We start from the raw sequence: 13,489 nt of genomic DNA, 5'->3' as shown, positions 1-13,489 counted from the left end.
CATTTTGTTGACTCATGCAGACTTGAGCTATATGTTAATTCCATAGGAAAAAAACATTAAAATAAAATGAATGGCTGGAGTTTGTGGAGTCCTTACCCACCCATGTGAGACTTATGCAGATAAAAGAATGGCATTTTCTTATAGCTTAACAGCAGTGTTTAGATGTGCTGTCTAGCAAGAAATTGCTTCAGGTGAGAATCAGCTACTACCAGGACATGATCGTGTGGGACATTGGTTGACAAGATGTTCCATAGTTTGAAGTCCATTTCCACAAACAGGTGTCAGTTTTCAGTTATGGAGCAAGTAGGCACATCTGTCATGTGATGTATCTGTTATTCATGTGTGATGTATCTATGTTATTCATAATGGACCATATTTTCTGTGGGAGTGAAAAACCACTGGGTTTTTCATTTGGATCCTTGATGAGGTCTTCATTCAGGACATTCCTTCCACCTTGCTTGCCATTAATCTTCAGGGGAACACCCAAGTCTTCAAACCTTTAAACTGAAATCCCAAATGGTTTTCTGGATTTAAATTAGTGTCTTCTATATTATTTAGGTCTTCATGTATTGGGAGAGCCTTGTATCCTCAAATATGATGGGACTCCCAAAGGATTCTCATGTCATGATGAATTTGGGGTGGGAGGATGTGCACCAATACGGGAAGCCATAGTTGTAACACTGATTTTTACTATGCCTGTAATGATACACATAATGGTGTTGAGAGTTGCCAAGTGATGTGTGGAAACTGTGTGTTCAGATGGGCGAACAGCATTCTGTGGCAGAGTAATGAAGAGGTCTGTAAAGTTTATGGCCAGTGAAGAGGTCTGTGAAGTCTTTGCATCAGCTCCCACAGGTTGTTCCTGCCAGTTTCTGCATGTATTTTTATTTTGTCGTGGATATTTTTCAGGGCCCAGTTATATGTGAGGGTTTGATCTAATGTCACACACATCTTTTGTGGTGGGATCATTTCTTATCTGCTGGACACAGAAGTCCACATGCAGTTCTGCTGTAGACTTTCAATTGTTTAGATGAAATGCTAATACAATCTGAATAGGGTTTGGTTTTAGCCACCAATATAAAGAATATTCTTTGGTTTTAAGGTCAAGGGTTAAAATTTGTCAGGGCCGCCCAGAGGATTCAGGGGGACTTGGGCAAAGCAATTTCAGGGGCCCCTTGCATAAAAAAAAAAATTGCAATACTATACAATACTATATTCTCGTGGGGGCCCCTCTGGGGCCCAGCGCAAGTTGCCCCACTTGTTCCGCACCCACGGGCGGCCCTGGGAAAAATAAACCTCTGCATCTCGGCACTAACCCAGTTTTGAGAGAACTTCTTTACAAGGTATCACTGGTTCTCAAAACTTTTTCTGGATCGAAAACTAGGGGTTTTTAAAAAAGCAGGAAAAAATCACGGACAATGTCTGCTTTCCTTCAAAATTTATGTTTTTTTAATTGAAAAGTTGAAATTAGTCTACCAAAACCTGAATATGGTTTGCGGTTTCAGAAATGTGTGGCCAAATATTTGCTGTTTGCTGTGTTTACTTGTGTAAAGAAACAATAAAAAAAAATTCTGCTTAAAAAAAATCCAAAACTTTTGAACCACCTCAGCTTGTGACCAAATGCCTCAGCCCATCCAGTCAGATTTTTCCAGATTTCTGATAATCTTCTGGCTTCCTTGACTCATATCTGTCTCCATAACTTTGGGTTCATTTAGGTTAGAACATAAGAACAGCCATACTGGGTCAAACCAAAGGTCCATTCAGACCTGTATCCTGTCTACCGACAATGGCCAATGCCAAGTGCCCCAGAGGGAGTAAACCTAACAGGTAATGATCAAATGATCTGTCTCCTGCCATCCATTTCCACCCTTTGACAAACAGAGGCTAGGGACACCATTCCTTACCCATCCTGGCTAATAGCCATTAATGGACTTAACCTCCATGTATTTATATGTTTCCTAGAGACTGGCTCCATGGGGTCCCTCACAAACTGGAGACAGTTACTGTGGGTTTGTCTTTGGTACAGCTTATGTACATACTCTGCAACTGAGCATTTGAGCTTGTTCCAGAATCTGGGATGAGCCTATGTTGTAAAAACTGAAATGTTCAAAATAGCACATGCATGTGAATGGACACAGGGTGCTAAAATGCAATTAACCCAGGGGTTCTCAAACTGGGGGTCAGGACCCCTCATGAGGTTATTACTGGGGGTCGCGAGCTGTCAGCCTCCATCTCAAACCCTGCTTTGCCTCCAGCATTTATAATAGTGTTAAATATATATAAAAAAGTGTTTTTAATTTTAAGGGGGGGGTTGCACTCAGAGGTTTGCCATGTGAAAGGGGTCACCAGTATAAAAGTTTGAGAACCACTGAATTAACCCTTCTGAAGCCTCAGGGAATGCAGGGGAGGGGGTCTCCCTTGGTAGGGTTGGGAAGGAGGTAGGTGGTGTAAGATATTGCTCTTCTCATGTGATTCCTCCCCCAGGGGCTAATTTTAAATGAAGCTACCCTCCCCTGACATGAATCTCCCTATGGCACTGAAATTAAATATAGACTATAATTTTGGCATTTGAGAAGTGAAAGGGATGGTAGCCCTAATGGAAAAGCTAACAGCTTGGCTCTTCTGTAAGCCTCAAACTATTGAATGAGCTTTAGGGTAGGGAAAACTGTGCCTCCCAAACAGCCTGGCCCTGCCCCCTATCCGCCCCCCACCCACTTCCTGCCCCACGACTGCCCACCCTCAGAATCCCCAACCCATCCTGTTCCTTGTCCCCTCACTGTCCCCCAGAGACCCCCCCCCAACCACCACCCTGGGACCTCACCCCTTCTCCCTGTCCCCTGACTGCCCCAACCCCTATCCACCCCCTGCTGAATCCTGACAGAGCCCTGGAACACTCACAATCCAACCCCACCCCCATTCCCTGTCCCCTGACTGCCCTGCCCAACCTCTGCCCCCTCTCTGTCCCCTTACTATCCCTGGGACTTCCTGTCCCTTAGCCAACCCCCCTGGTCCCAGCCCCTTACCCCCGACTTTCCCCTCACCCAGAGCCTCAGTGCATCCAGGACCGTCCTTCGACAGCTGCTGCCTGACTCCAGCGAGGCCCCTGAGCTCTGCCCCACTCAGAGGTGCGTGGTCAGGGGACGGGGCTGCGAGCTCCAGCAGGGCCCGAGTTCCCTCCGCTCGGCCTGGAGCTCGCAGCCCTGCCCCCTGAGCATGCGGCTCTGAGCGGGGAGGAGCTCAGACCCTGCCGGAGACACACTTCAGCTGTGCGGGGATGCTGCTGGATGCACTGAGGCTCTGGGAGAGGGGCGGGGGTGGGGTGGGGCCGGGGAGGGAGCCTTTGCTGTTCTCATGGGGGCCCCTGCGGAGCCCGGGGCCTGGGACAAATTGCCCAACTTGCCGCCGCCCCCCCCCCCCCCCCCCGGGCAACCCTGGAATTTGTTCTGTGGTAGGTAAATCGCGTGCCTCTGTAGTCTGAGCAGTGTCATCAGGATAGAGAAAATTCTTCGGTGGTGTATGATGAAGATTGCTGGTATATATATTAAACAGGATTAGTGTTAGGGCTGATCTCTTTGGCAGGCCATCATTGAGCCTGCTGACCTGGTCACCAAGGAATTTACGACAGGTCAGAACTTCTCAGAGTTTTATCATTGCATCACATGGATAATTTTGCAGGCTTTCAGGAGGCCATCCTTCCATATGGTGCTGTAGGTGGCAGATAAGTCTAAGAGTTTTCCTTGAACTCTCACTTGAGTGTGTAGTGTTAAGGCTAATACTTCATTGGTGCAGCTGCACCTGATCAGAAACCTGCTTGTTCATTTGGTAACATTGTTTCTACAAGCAGCAGGATACTGGCCAATAATAATCTCTCTGTAAGCTTGTACAGCATGTGAAGGAGTGATCTGAGCCAGTATGAGCTTTCTGGGTTTGGGGATGAGTTACCATAGCTTGGTGCCATAACCTCGTGGTTTATCCTGAGGATCATGTATTTTATTAATGTTGTCACCATTCATGTACTATAAACAGCAGCACACCCTTCCAAAGGTGCGGTGCAGTGGATGAAGTAGTTAATTTAGCTGCGAACTTATCTTAGTAGTTAAGCGTTCAACCCATGCCTGCAAATTTCACTGTTATCCTATCCTGTAATTGCATCAGTGGAAATTATCGACATAAATTGGCGTAAGTGAGAATAGAATTTGGCCCTTAATCTGTAGTACTGTGTATCATAAGTCTACTTTAGATGAACTTGTCATATAATTGATTGTGCATGGTTTGTTTACCATACAGAGTACACGGTACTATGAGATGCTATATACCTACAGGTGTAGGACAAAACCCTGTATTGTCTGAAAAAAGTTGATCATGTGATAAAGGACTGTATTGTAATACAAATGCACATGAGGCAAACTGACTTCAAATTTATTTCATTTTGATCTTGACTTTTGAATTCTTAACTGGGCAGCCTTGACATTTTTACTCAGTTTTGTGTATGGAATTTTCTAGATACCCCCGACCCCTGCCGTCCCCGTCCCCCAAGGAAAAAAAATGGCAGAAAAAAATAAAAAGGAACTTCATTTTCCAGAATTTTAAAGCCCTCTGCCTTAAAACCAAAACACACATCCTGTCCTATACAGATTTAGGATGTGAGGAGTCAGCCCCTGTCCTATATGCCTTAGGAAATTTACAGTAGAGCAGTTGTCTTGCAAACCTTTATGAGCTGCACAGTTTCTAAGGTGTATCGAAGTAGAACTCCTTTGTGTGTATCAGGAAGCCCTTTCTCAGTCCTCTCAGCTTGCTAGATGCTGGGGTGATAGTTTAACTTTATTTTTTTATCATATTCATTTTTAAGGAGTTTTATGGGTACTCTGCACTCTTAACTTATATGTGGAGATGTCCTTGGATGGCTTTCCCCACCGAAACACCTATGGCACTCCAGAAATATGCAGGAGAGAGAGACCCTTTCCTACACCTGTGAGCAGCTCTGCACCAGAGGCCTCGCCATAGCCTCTGGGCATTACAAACATGCACAGGAGCCTTCTCTCAACTCTGACAACTCTCAGGGTCCATGCTGGCAGAGCCCTGGCTTTAACCCCTTCTTACAAGGTCAGCAATAGTTGAACTGTTCAGACACTTTAAAAGAATAATGTTTTTCCCTCCTCTCTCATGGAACTTAATGTCTCAACCATTTTTACACATTTTCATAAACAAAGAAAATGACACCAAATTTGCCTTGGGAGTAGAGGTAGAGGGGGTCTTAACTTTTTTTTTCTACTTCCCCTTTCCTCTCATTAGCATCCCTCCTGCCTAGCCACTTTCTGATGAGTCAGAAAGAATCTTATTTCTGATTTCATACTATTCTGTATTTGGAAAGCAATCATTTTAATCTTAGAAAGCTGGGGAAATATTTTATTTTATTTAACTTATCCATTAGTTATTAATGATTCACAAGTGTGAGGAATGATTCACAGGTATACCTCTGGGGTATTGTCTTAAAGAGGAGATGGACTAAAATGAAAATAGCTGGTACTCCTTGATACTTTCGGTTTGTAAATTATATCTACAGCCATATCTATTGGTTGAGGCTGCCATGTTTTGCTATCACTTCTAGAAAAAATCCTCCCCTTGGAGTCTTACTTCAGATAGGTCAAGTATTTAGGGGAACACTGTCTCTCAGAAGTGCCAAAAATGTTCTTTATTTAAAAAGTCACATTTTGACTCCATTTCAAATTTGTTCTTCCATTCTGTCTGTGAAGCTTGTAGAAAATTAAGTAATGTTTTTGTTGGACTTGGAATGGCAGCTTTTGGGGCCATTTTAAAAATTGTGATTTCAAATGCAGATTACCATTTTAGTTTGCACAATCTTGCCTCAAAATAAATTCATTTGTAAGAAAACATAAAATGTTTTAATTACAGAAAAATATTCTGACACTAGATGCATCAACTACAATGTGCCATTTGCATATACTAGACACGTTGCTTCCTTAAACACATCAAAGCATAAGAGCAATTAAATTATTTACCCTAAAACAGAATATTTCATTAGTACCTGAGATCAGAGTTTATTACCCCAGTTGTAGTTTAGGATAACTGTGTAGTTTACAGGCACACTATGCTTCTGTTAAAGAGAATGGAAAATAAATATCATAAGGGTTTTTTATTCCTGTGTGAATAATCCTATCAGACTGACTTCTGTCTTTTTCAGTTTCCAGTAAGGCTTCTATGAGGTTCAATAAATGTTTCAGTGAGTGACCTTACATAGTATAAAAGAGAAGTACAATTATTTGGACCTTCAGCTAGCACACAGTAACCCTTCTGCTTAAAAGGAAATGCAATTAAATGCGTGGGCAAAGTAAATACTTCTGTGTTTACCAGACAAATCTGTTTTTGTGTTTTAGTTTAGCAGTTATTTTTGGAAATAGAAGAACGCAAACTCTCCTGCAAATGAATAATATAACTACACATATGCTATTGTACAGTAGAATCTAATACAGTGTACAATGACACAAACCTGGCATTCATTAAAAATGTTTAAATGAACTAAGAACAAGCCAGCTTTTGGGGGTGGGGAGGCTAATTTTAACCAGTTAGAACATTGTGTATTTGAAAGTCTAACTTAACTTTATTGGATTTGGGTAGGAAAAAGAGGAGAAAAAAATTCTACTTAAGAGGGAAAATGGAGTTAAGGGCACTAGGGTGAGTGCTTTAGGGAACAGATAGATCAGGCAAAATGAAAAACAACTCTGGAGAGATTGAAAAAGGAGTGTAGAGAAGAGTAAAATACTAATGGAAAAATCAAGGGTATAGCCCTGCCCTTCACTCTTCACTGCACCCTTTGGGAAGTGTGGAAGTTTTCCCTAATACTGGACCTTTTGGATTATGACTGGCCTCTGCATAGGGCCCTACGGACTAGGGAAAGAAGCTGTACACTCTCTTCTCTTTTCCACTGCCCATTATCTAGCCCCTGTTCATCATCTGAGTTACTGTAATGTAACCTCTTCCATACTTGTTAAATCACTGCAATCTGAAGGCCATTCCCATTCACTGCTGACTTGGAGTGTCTAACAATTATTCTTTTAGCTTTCATTCTTGCATTTAATATCAGTGCTTCATGTGTCAATGGTTTCTGGAATTCTCTGTCTTTATCTGTGAACCCACAGCTCTATAAAAGACAGAGCTTCACATTTTTAACAAAGCATATTGTGTGACAGCTGGACTACTCCAACAGTCCTTCCTATGTAGAAAGTGATGATCAAAATACACGTTTGAATGCGCAACTGAGACAAGGAAGTCCTCCTTTTCCACTTGGCTGGAATAACTCTTATCTCATTTTTTGATCCGAAGAGCAATCTTTCAACATTTTTACATGATTTTACATTTTTACATGACTTCTGACCTTCATTTTGATGCAAAAGTTCAAAAAAGCCCTGTTTATTTCAGTGACGTGTTGTGTTGCTTTGCTTCCTTGCTTTCCAGAAATGAAGAGATCGCCAAAGAAAATCACAAAATAAGGATAATTTTATTTATTTTTATTTTGAAGGCCTGGTAAAAAAATAGAAGACACAGCAGAGACCAATGCTGAAATTCTTGCTCGCCTCACATCTGCGGTAAGATTATCACATCAAAGTTTGTACTGATCCCATTTGAAATATTGTCAAGTTGTGGATCCTTTCAAATGAAAACAGTGTCTGAGTGAGACAAATGGCCATAATGGAAATTACAATTTTGTATCTGTAAGGAAGTCATGGGCAGGAGGAGGTGGTATTAGTGTGTTAGCTTCACTGTTCAGAGCAATTGTTTTCTCACTTACACTAAGGGCATATGTTCACTATGGAGCCAAATTGACTCTACTCCAATCAATGAAGCAGCATGGATTTTTGCGGGTCTGGTGAAGGTGGGCTAAATCAATGGGAGAGCACTCTCCTGTCAATTTCTGTACTCCACCTCTTTGCAACGAGTAAGGTAAGTCGGTGGGAAAGTATCTCTGACAGTGTGGTGTAGACACCATGGTAAGTGAATCTAGCTATGTCAACTTCAATTACGTTATTCATGTAACTGAAGTAGTGTAACTTAAGCCTTGTCTACATTGCCGTGGTAAATTGATCTAAGTGTAAAAGAGAAAGATTTGGCCAGATCATAGCATATCAGGGTTGGAAAGGACCTCAGAAAGTCGTCTAGTCCAACCCGCTGCTCAGAGCAGGACCAATCACCAGACAGATTTTTGCCCCAGATCCCTAAATGGCCCCCTCAAGGATTGAACTTGCAACCCTGGGTTAAGCAGGCCAGTGCTCAAACCACTGAGTTATCCCACCCCACTATGTTTCCCTTACTGTGAGACTGGATGTACCCCAGGCTTGACCTCAGAAAGTTTCATCAGTAAGATTACAGCTTGCCCTGTCTATTCTAGTGTTTTGTGTCTTAGCTATCTTGTAAAACACATTTTTTTTTCTTGGTGCAGCCAGGAACTTGGAAGGTTAGATTGAACTAAATACCTCAAATTAACATCACCCCTTTAAATCACCATGTTAGAAAGTTTGGGGCATGGACTCAGTGCCATGTATAGCCGGCAGCATGAGAGAGAGCGCATTAACCCACATTCCCCTGCCTGTATCTTAGTTTCTCCATTCACCTGCTACAACCCCTGCTCCTCATTCAGTCTTTTCATGCATGACCCCAGACTCCCTAGCACAACTCCTCAGTGTTCCTCTGCTCCTCTTCAAGCTGTCTCCTGCTTCTTGTGTTCCCTGGTCTCCTCATAGTTTCTTGTCCAGCCCACTAGCCACAGAGTCCAAGACATGGCCACTTCCCTGAGGCAACATGACTCGAGTATTAATGAAAACAGTGGAAGGTAGCAGTCTTCCACATGCAAAGTCTGCATATATAGTGACCATCTTGGCTGAGAGAATATTGGCTTCAGCCATGCTGAAAGAAATGGAAGATGGGAGGCCATTTTGAAAAAGGAAAATTTCATGAGTTTGACGTCAGGATTCTGAGGTGTGAGAATTTTTTTAAAAAGCAACAACAAAAAACTCCCATAACTCTCTCAAGGTTCATGATTAGAGCCAGAATACAGCACCTTCGGCTCATGCCCAGGCTCCTAGGTGCTGGAGCCATGTAATTACAGCAGACTCTGAGTCTTCACTGAAAAGAGAGAGAGGTTTCTAGCTCTCATGGCTGTGAAGAAAAACTTGAAAAAGTGAACCAAATATAGGCCATTCAGCGATGTCAGTCTCAGTATGTGGAGAGCCAGAAATGACAGCTAGGAAAGAACTGCCTCACACATTTCAACAGGGTGTTAACTCCAAGACCTGCTGGTGGGGTTCCACCAACACCACCCCAGCAGAAGACTGCGTAAATGTCAGGAGGAGAAAATGCAGAGGACTGGTCCAGCCATGCAGGTACATTCCAACAGCTTAGACAAGGATTGAGGCCCTTCCCCACTAGCACCCTTGCACTCTAGGGAGGGGATAGCTGACCCCTTTTACTGACCCTGCTGCTTCCAAGGGTATGGACCTCTACTGCCACTCCTGGATGTTGCCACTCTGGGAAGTGGGAAGTTTGATGGCTATGCTACGCCAAGTGGGGAAGTTCAGGGGTGGAGCTATAGGAGGCACACTATGACATGGAGCCCAATACAATTGCACAAGTTGGTAACATCACATTCACATCCTTCCTTCCCCTTATCGCCTAGTGTTTGCTGGTATAATTCATTATGTTTTACCTAAACAGACTGCAAGAACAGCAGTCTATTTGCCCATATAGCACCTTGAGTTTTAAACTTACAGGGATGAATACGCCAGTAATAATCTATATGTGCTTTAAAGATGAAATTGTCAAAAGTACCTATGTGATTTTGGAATAAAGATAGCACTGATTTTCATTTGGACTTGTGCTCTTTAAACAATTTCAGAAGCTTTTGAAAATCCTACCTTAAAGTCAGCAGGAAGCTCAAGTTGCCGCAAAACTGTGGGACATTGCAATACTACCATTCTTGTTGACTCTCATGAACTCTTTATTTTAACTTTTAGTTAAGCAAAATCGATTTTTAGTTACCCAAAATCAGCCTCGGCCCTCGCAGTACATTTAAAAACAAAAAACAAACAAAAAACCACAAGCACACACAAACTGATCCAGTACAGACAGAGGAAAGGCAAATACTCCCAACAGGTTTGTTACTGAGCAGATCAAACCAGGGATAAGGATTTGACTTAGTTCACATTTCCATTAGGAATGAGCTACAGATCATTATTTCATGTCATGCTGAGATTACATACAAAATTGCTTCTTTGGTGGTATCTTACAGGTTGTTTTGAGCCTGGATGGCTGTTAATGTCATTGATAGTAATGAAGTGTCTGTCCTGGAGGTTTACTAGATCTAAGAGAAGTTTTGTTTCTGCTACTGCTGTAATTGACAGCTTTTATTTCTTGTTTCTTGCCTAGAACATGGTGGTTTGTATGCTGTTTTCATTTTGGGTTCCTGGTCTGATTTATTAGTGTTGCCTCTTCCCTTCCCTGGCCTAACACCCAAATTTCTTGCCTGCTAGTGCACTTGGTTGGTTTGAACCTGCCACGGAGCTTTTCCGTACATTTGAGTTGCACTGCTGAATGCACTCTTCTGTGATTTTTCCCCTGTCTGTGATATTTGGTATTTCTTTCATGTAGAAAGAGTATGTATTGTGACAGACCCAGACCAGTGGGGTACAGGAGTCTGGTAGAGGGCAAATGTACTGGTCACTGGATGAGTAGTTTTCTGTTCCCTCAGTGACAAGAGCAGGCTGCACTAGAGTAATTGGGAACCTGCTAGAACCAGTTAAGACAGGCAGGATAATTAAGACACCTGGAGCCAATTAAGAAACTGCTAGAATCAGTTAGGACAGGCTAGCTAATCAGGGCACCTGAGTTTAAAAAGGACTTCACTTCAGTTTGTGGCATGCATGTGAGGAGCTGGGAGCAAGAGGCACAAGGAGCTGGGAGTGAGAAGACACGTTGCTGGAAGACTGAGGAGTGCAAGCATTATCAGGCACCAGGAGAAACGTCCTGTGGTGAGGATAAAGAAGGTGTTGGGAGGAGGCTATGAGAAAGTAGCTCAAGGAGTTGTAGGTGTCACGCAGCTGTACCAGGAGGCACTCTAGACAGCTGTAGTCCACAGGGCCCTGGGCTGGAACCCGGAGTAGAGGGCAAGGCTGGGTTTCCCCCAAACCTCGCAACTCCTGATCAGACACAGTCCAGGTCAATTCCTCCCGTGATTTCTACCAGAGGGGAAGGTCTCTGGGCTATTTCCCGACCCACATGGTGAATCTGTGAGGCGAGAAAATCTGCCAATAAGCGTAGGACCCATCAAGGTAGAGGAGGAACTTTGTCACAAGTGGTGCTAGGGTTGGGATTTTGGTGTGCACAGCGCCGCGGGAGGAGGAGGAGGATTTATTTATTTTATTTATTTATTTAAAAGAGAGGGTTTTTTTTTCACCACAATGAATGACATAGTGCGGGCACTGATACAAGCCACGGCGGCCCAGCAGGAAGCTACCTGTGTCCAGGCAGCTGCCCAACAAGAGGCAGTGCGGCTGCAGCAAGAGACTAATCACCTGCTGATGGACCAGAAATTTAATTTGTACTTTAAAAATCCGAAGTAAATCCAACTTGTGCTCTCTAAGAACATAAGAACTGCCATACCGGGTCAGACCAAAGTCCATCCAGCCCAGTATCTGTCTACCGACAGTGGCCAATGCCAGGTGCCCTAGAGGGAGTGAACCTAACAGGCAGTGATCAAGTGATCTCTCTCCTGCCATCCATCTCCATCCTCTGACAAACAGAGGCTAGGGACACCATTCCTTACCTTATCTCTGATTGTGCTGTTTGGTGACTTCTCAAGGGATGAGGAAACTGTGCTTCACAGATACATTGTATAAATATCCCAATGCTCTGCTCCATCACAAAACCTCTAAGAGCAGGTGGTGTAAGATCTTTGCAATGTAAACACACATCAAGCTTCCCACAGTACTCTGGTTTGAACAGTCAGTGAAAGGACACAGTAGAGAAGGCTTCTTTTTTGGAGCAGCATGGGACATGTAGACAGTGTTAGATGCCTTGGAATGTTTCTCAAAACTCAAAGATAATTAGCATATTATGCTTAAATTCATGACTAAATCGGTTACACAATGTAAATGTATCTATTCAGGCCCTTTAACTGCCTGCATGTCAGTAGCTTTACATAAACTTTGGCTTGGCCACATTGGCGTAGCTCATTTTAACTGATAATATGAGCAAATGATTTGATAGGCTAGGTTCAGTTGTTTTGACAGTCTGCTTCATCCATCATGGAACAGAGCTATACCATGTTGGGGGGTGGGGTGGGGTGTGTAGGAGGAGAGAAGAGTGAGATTAGCTTTCTGAGGCCTGGTCTACATGAGAAAATTAGGTCAGTTTAACCACATCAGTCAGGGGTGTGAAAAAGCCACACCATTACGTGATGTAGTTAAACCGACTTACGTTCCTGTGTAGGCAGCACTAGCTCAACAGACATATTCTTCTGGTGGCCTAGCTACCACTTTTCTGGGGGTACCTACCGAGCCTTATGCAATTAAATGTCTACACTGAAGCACAGATGTGCTACTTCAGCGTTTTAAGTGTAGACAAGCCTTGTTAGTTTCATGCCTTTTACAAAGGTCTCTGCTCTTAGTTTGTTTTTATTTTTTAAAGTAACAATTCGGCTGGAAACAATCATTTGCAGTTGTTTCCTGCAGTCCCACCAAACTTGGCATTCTTAAGCATAGCTATCTCTATTATCTGCTACAGTACCCTTAACCATTGTTTAAAACAAACGTGCATTTCCCTGACTAATGAGTTCCAGACTGGCTGAGTCATCAAGAGAAGGCAAACTGTACTGTAAGTCTGAGAAAGCAAAAACTTCCAAAAGAAACAATACCTGGTAATGAAAGTCAATAGGGAGCAAGGAGGGAACAAGCCAAGAAAGGAAGCTAAACTGCAGTTAAGAAAAACATTCTATGATAGCAAAGATTTTATAAAAATTTATATAATTAGAATTTTGCCATTAGTGAGCTTTAGTTTATAGGCCCCATGATGTGTCTGAACTAGTTACCTGCTGGTAACTATTGGGTTTTATTCAGTCTGTGACATAGCTGAGAATCTTTATTTGCATTTCCAAAAGCGTTAGCAAATTAAGATGCAAGAAATATCCTTAAGATATATAAGACATCAGGTAGGTGCTAGACAGATGAAGAAATTGTATCTTTCAATGGCCACCAACTCTATAATTTTTGCCCTGTAAATGACAGACACTGCAACACCATTTTCTGTCTTTTGAGTGTACAGATTCTGCCATCACTAATAATTCAGTTCCATTTTTTACTAGAAACAGGTGCTATTCTATGCACAGCAAGTCAGCTTGTACCCTATTAACCTATGACTAACAAAATTACCTCTCTGCCTGGCTTAGAAACAGTTTTAGTGACTTAGACCCAGCTACAAGTAT

General features: G+C 42.8%; 1 protein-coding gene across 4 annotated transcripts in view; it reads left to right on the top strand.

Annotated features, from left to right (window-relative positions):
• RAPGEF5 (Rap guanine nucleotide exchange factor 5) overlaps positions 1-13,489 on the top strand; it is a 230,537-nt gene that overhangs the window by 64,284 nt on the left and 152,764 nt on the right. For 3 of the 4 annotated variants that reach the window (XM_030550749.1, XM_030550751.1, XM_030550750.1), the window contains one exon: positions 7,538-7,604. In XM_030550749.1, the coding sequence (XP_030406609.1) occupies positions 7,538-7,604 (67 nt within the window). Of the gene's footprint in view, positions 1-7,537; positions 7,605-8,462; positions 8,471-13,489 lie in introns of those variants that run through there. The other variant, XM_030550753.1, reaches the window with a different exon arrangement.

The sequence above is a fragment of the Gopherus evgoodei genome, chromosome 2, assembly GCF_007399415.2.
Source record: "Gopherus evgoodei ecotype Sinaloan lineage chromosome 2, rGopEvg1_v1.p, whole genome shotgun sequence".
Lineage (NCBI taxonomy): Eukaryota > Metazoa > Chordata > Testudines > Testudinidae > Gopherus > Gopherus evgoodei.
This window is presented reverse-complemented; position numbering and strand designations above follow the sequence as displayed.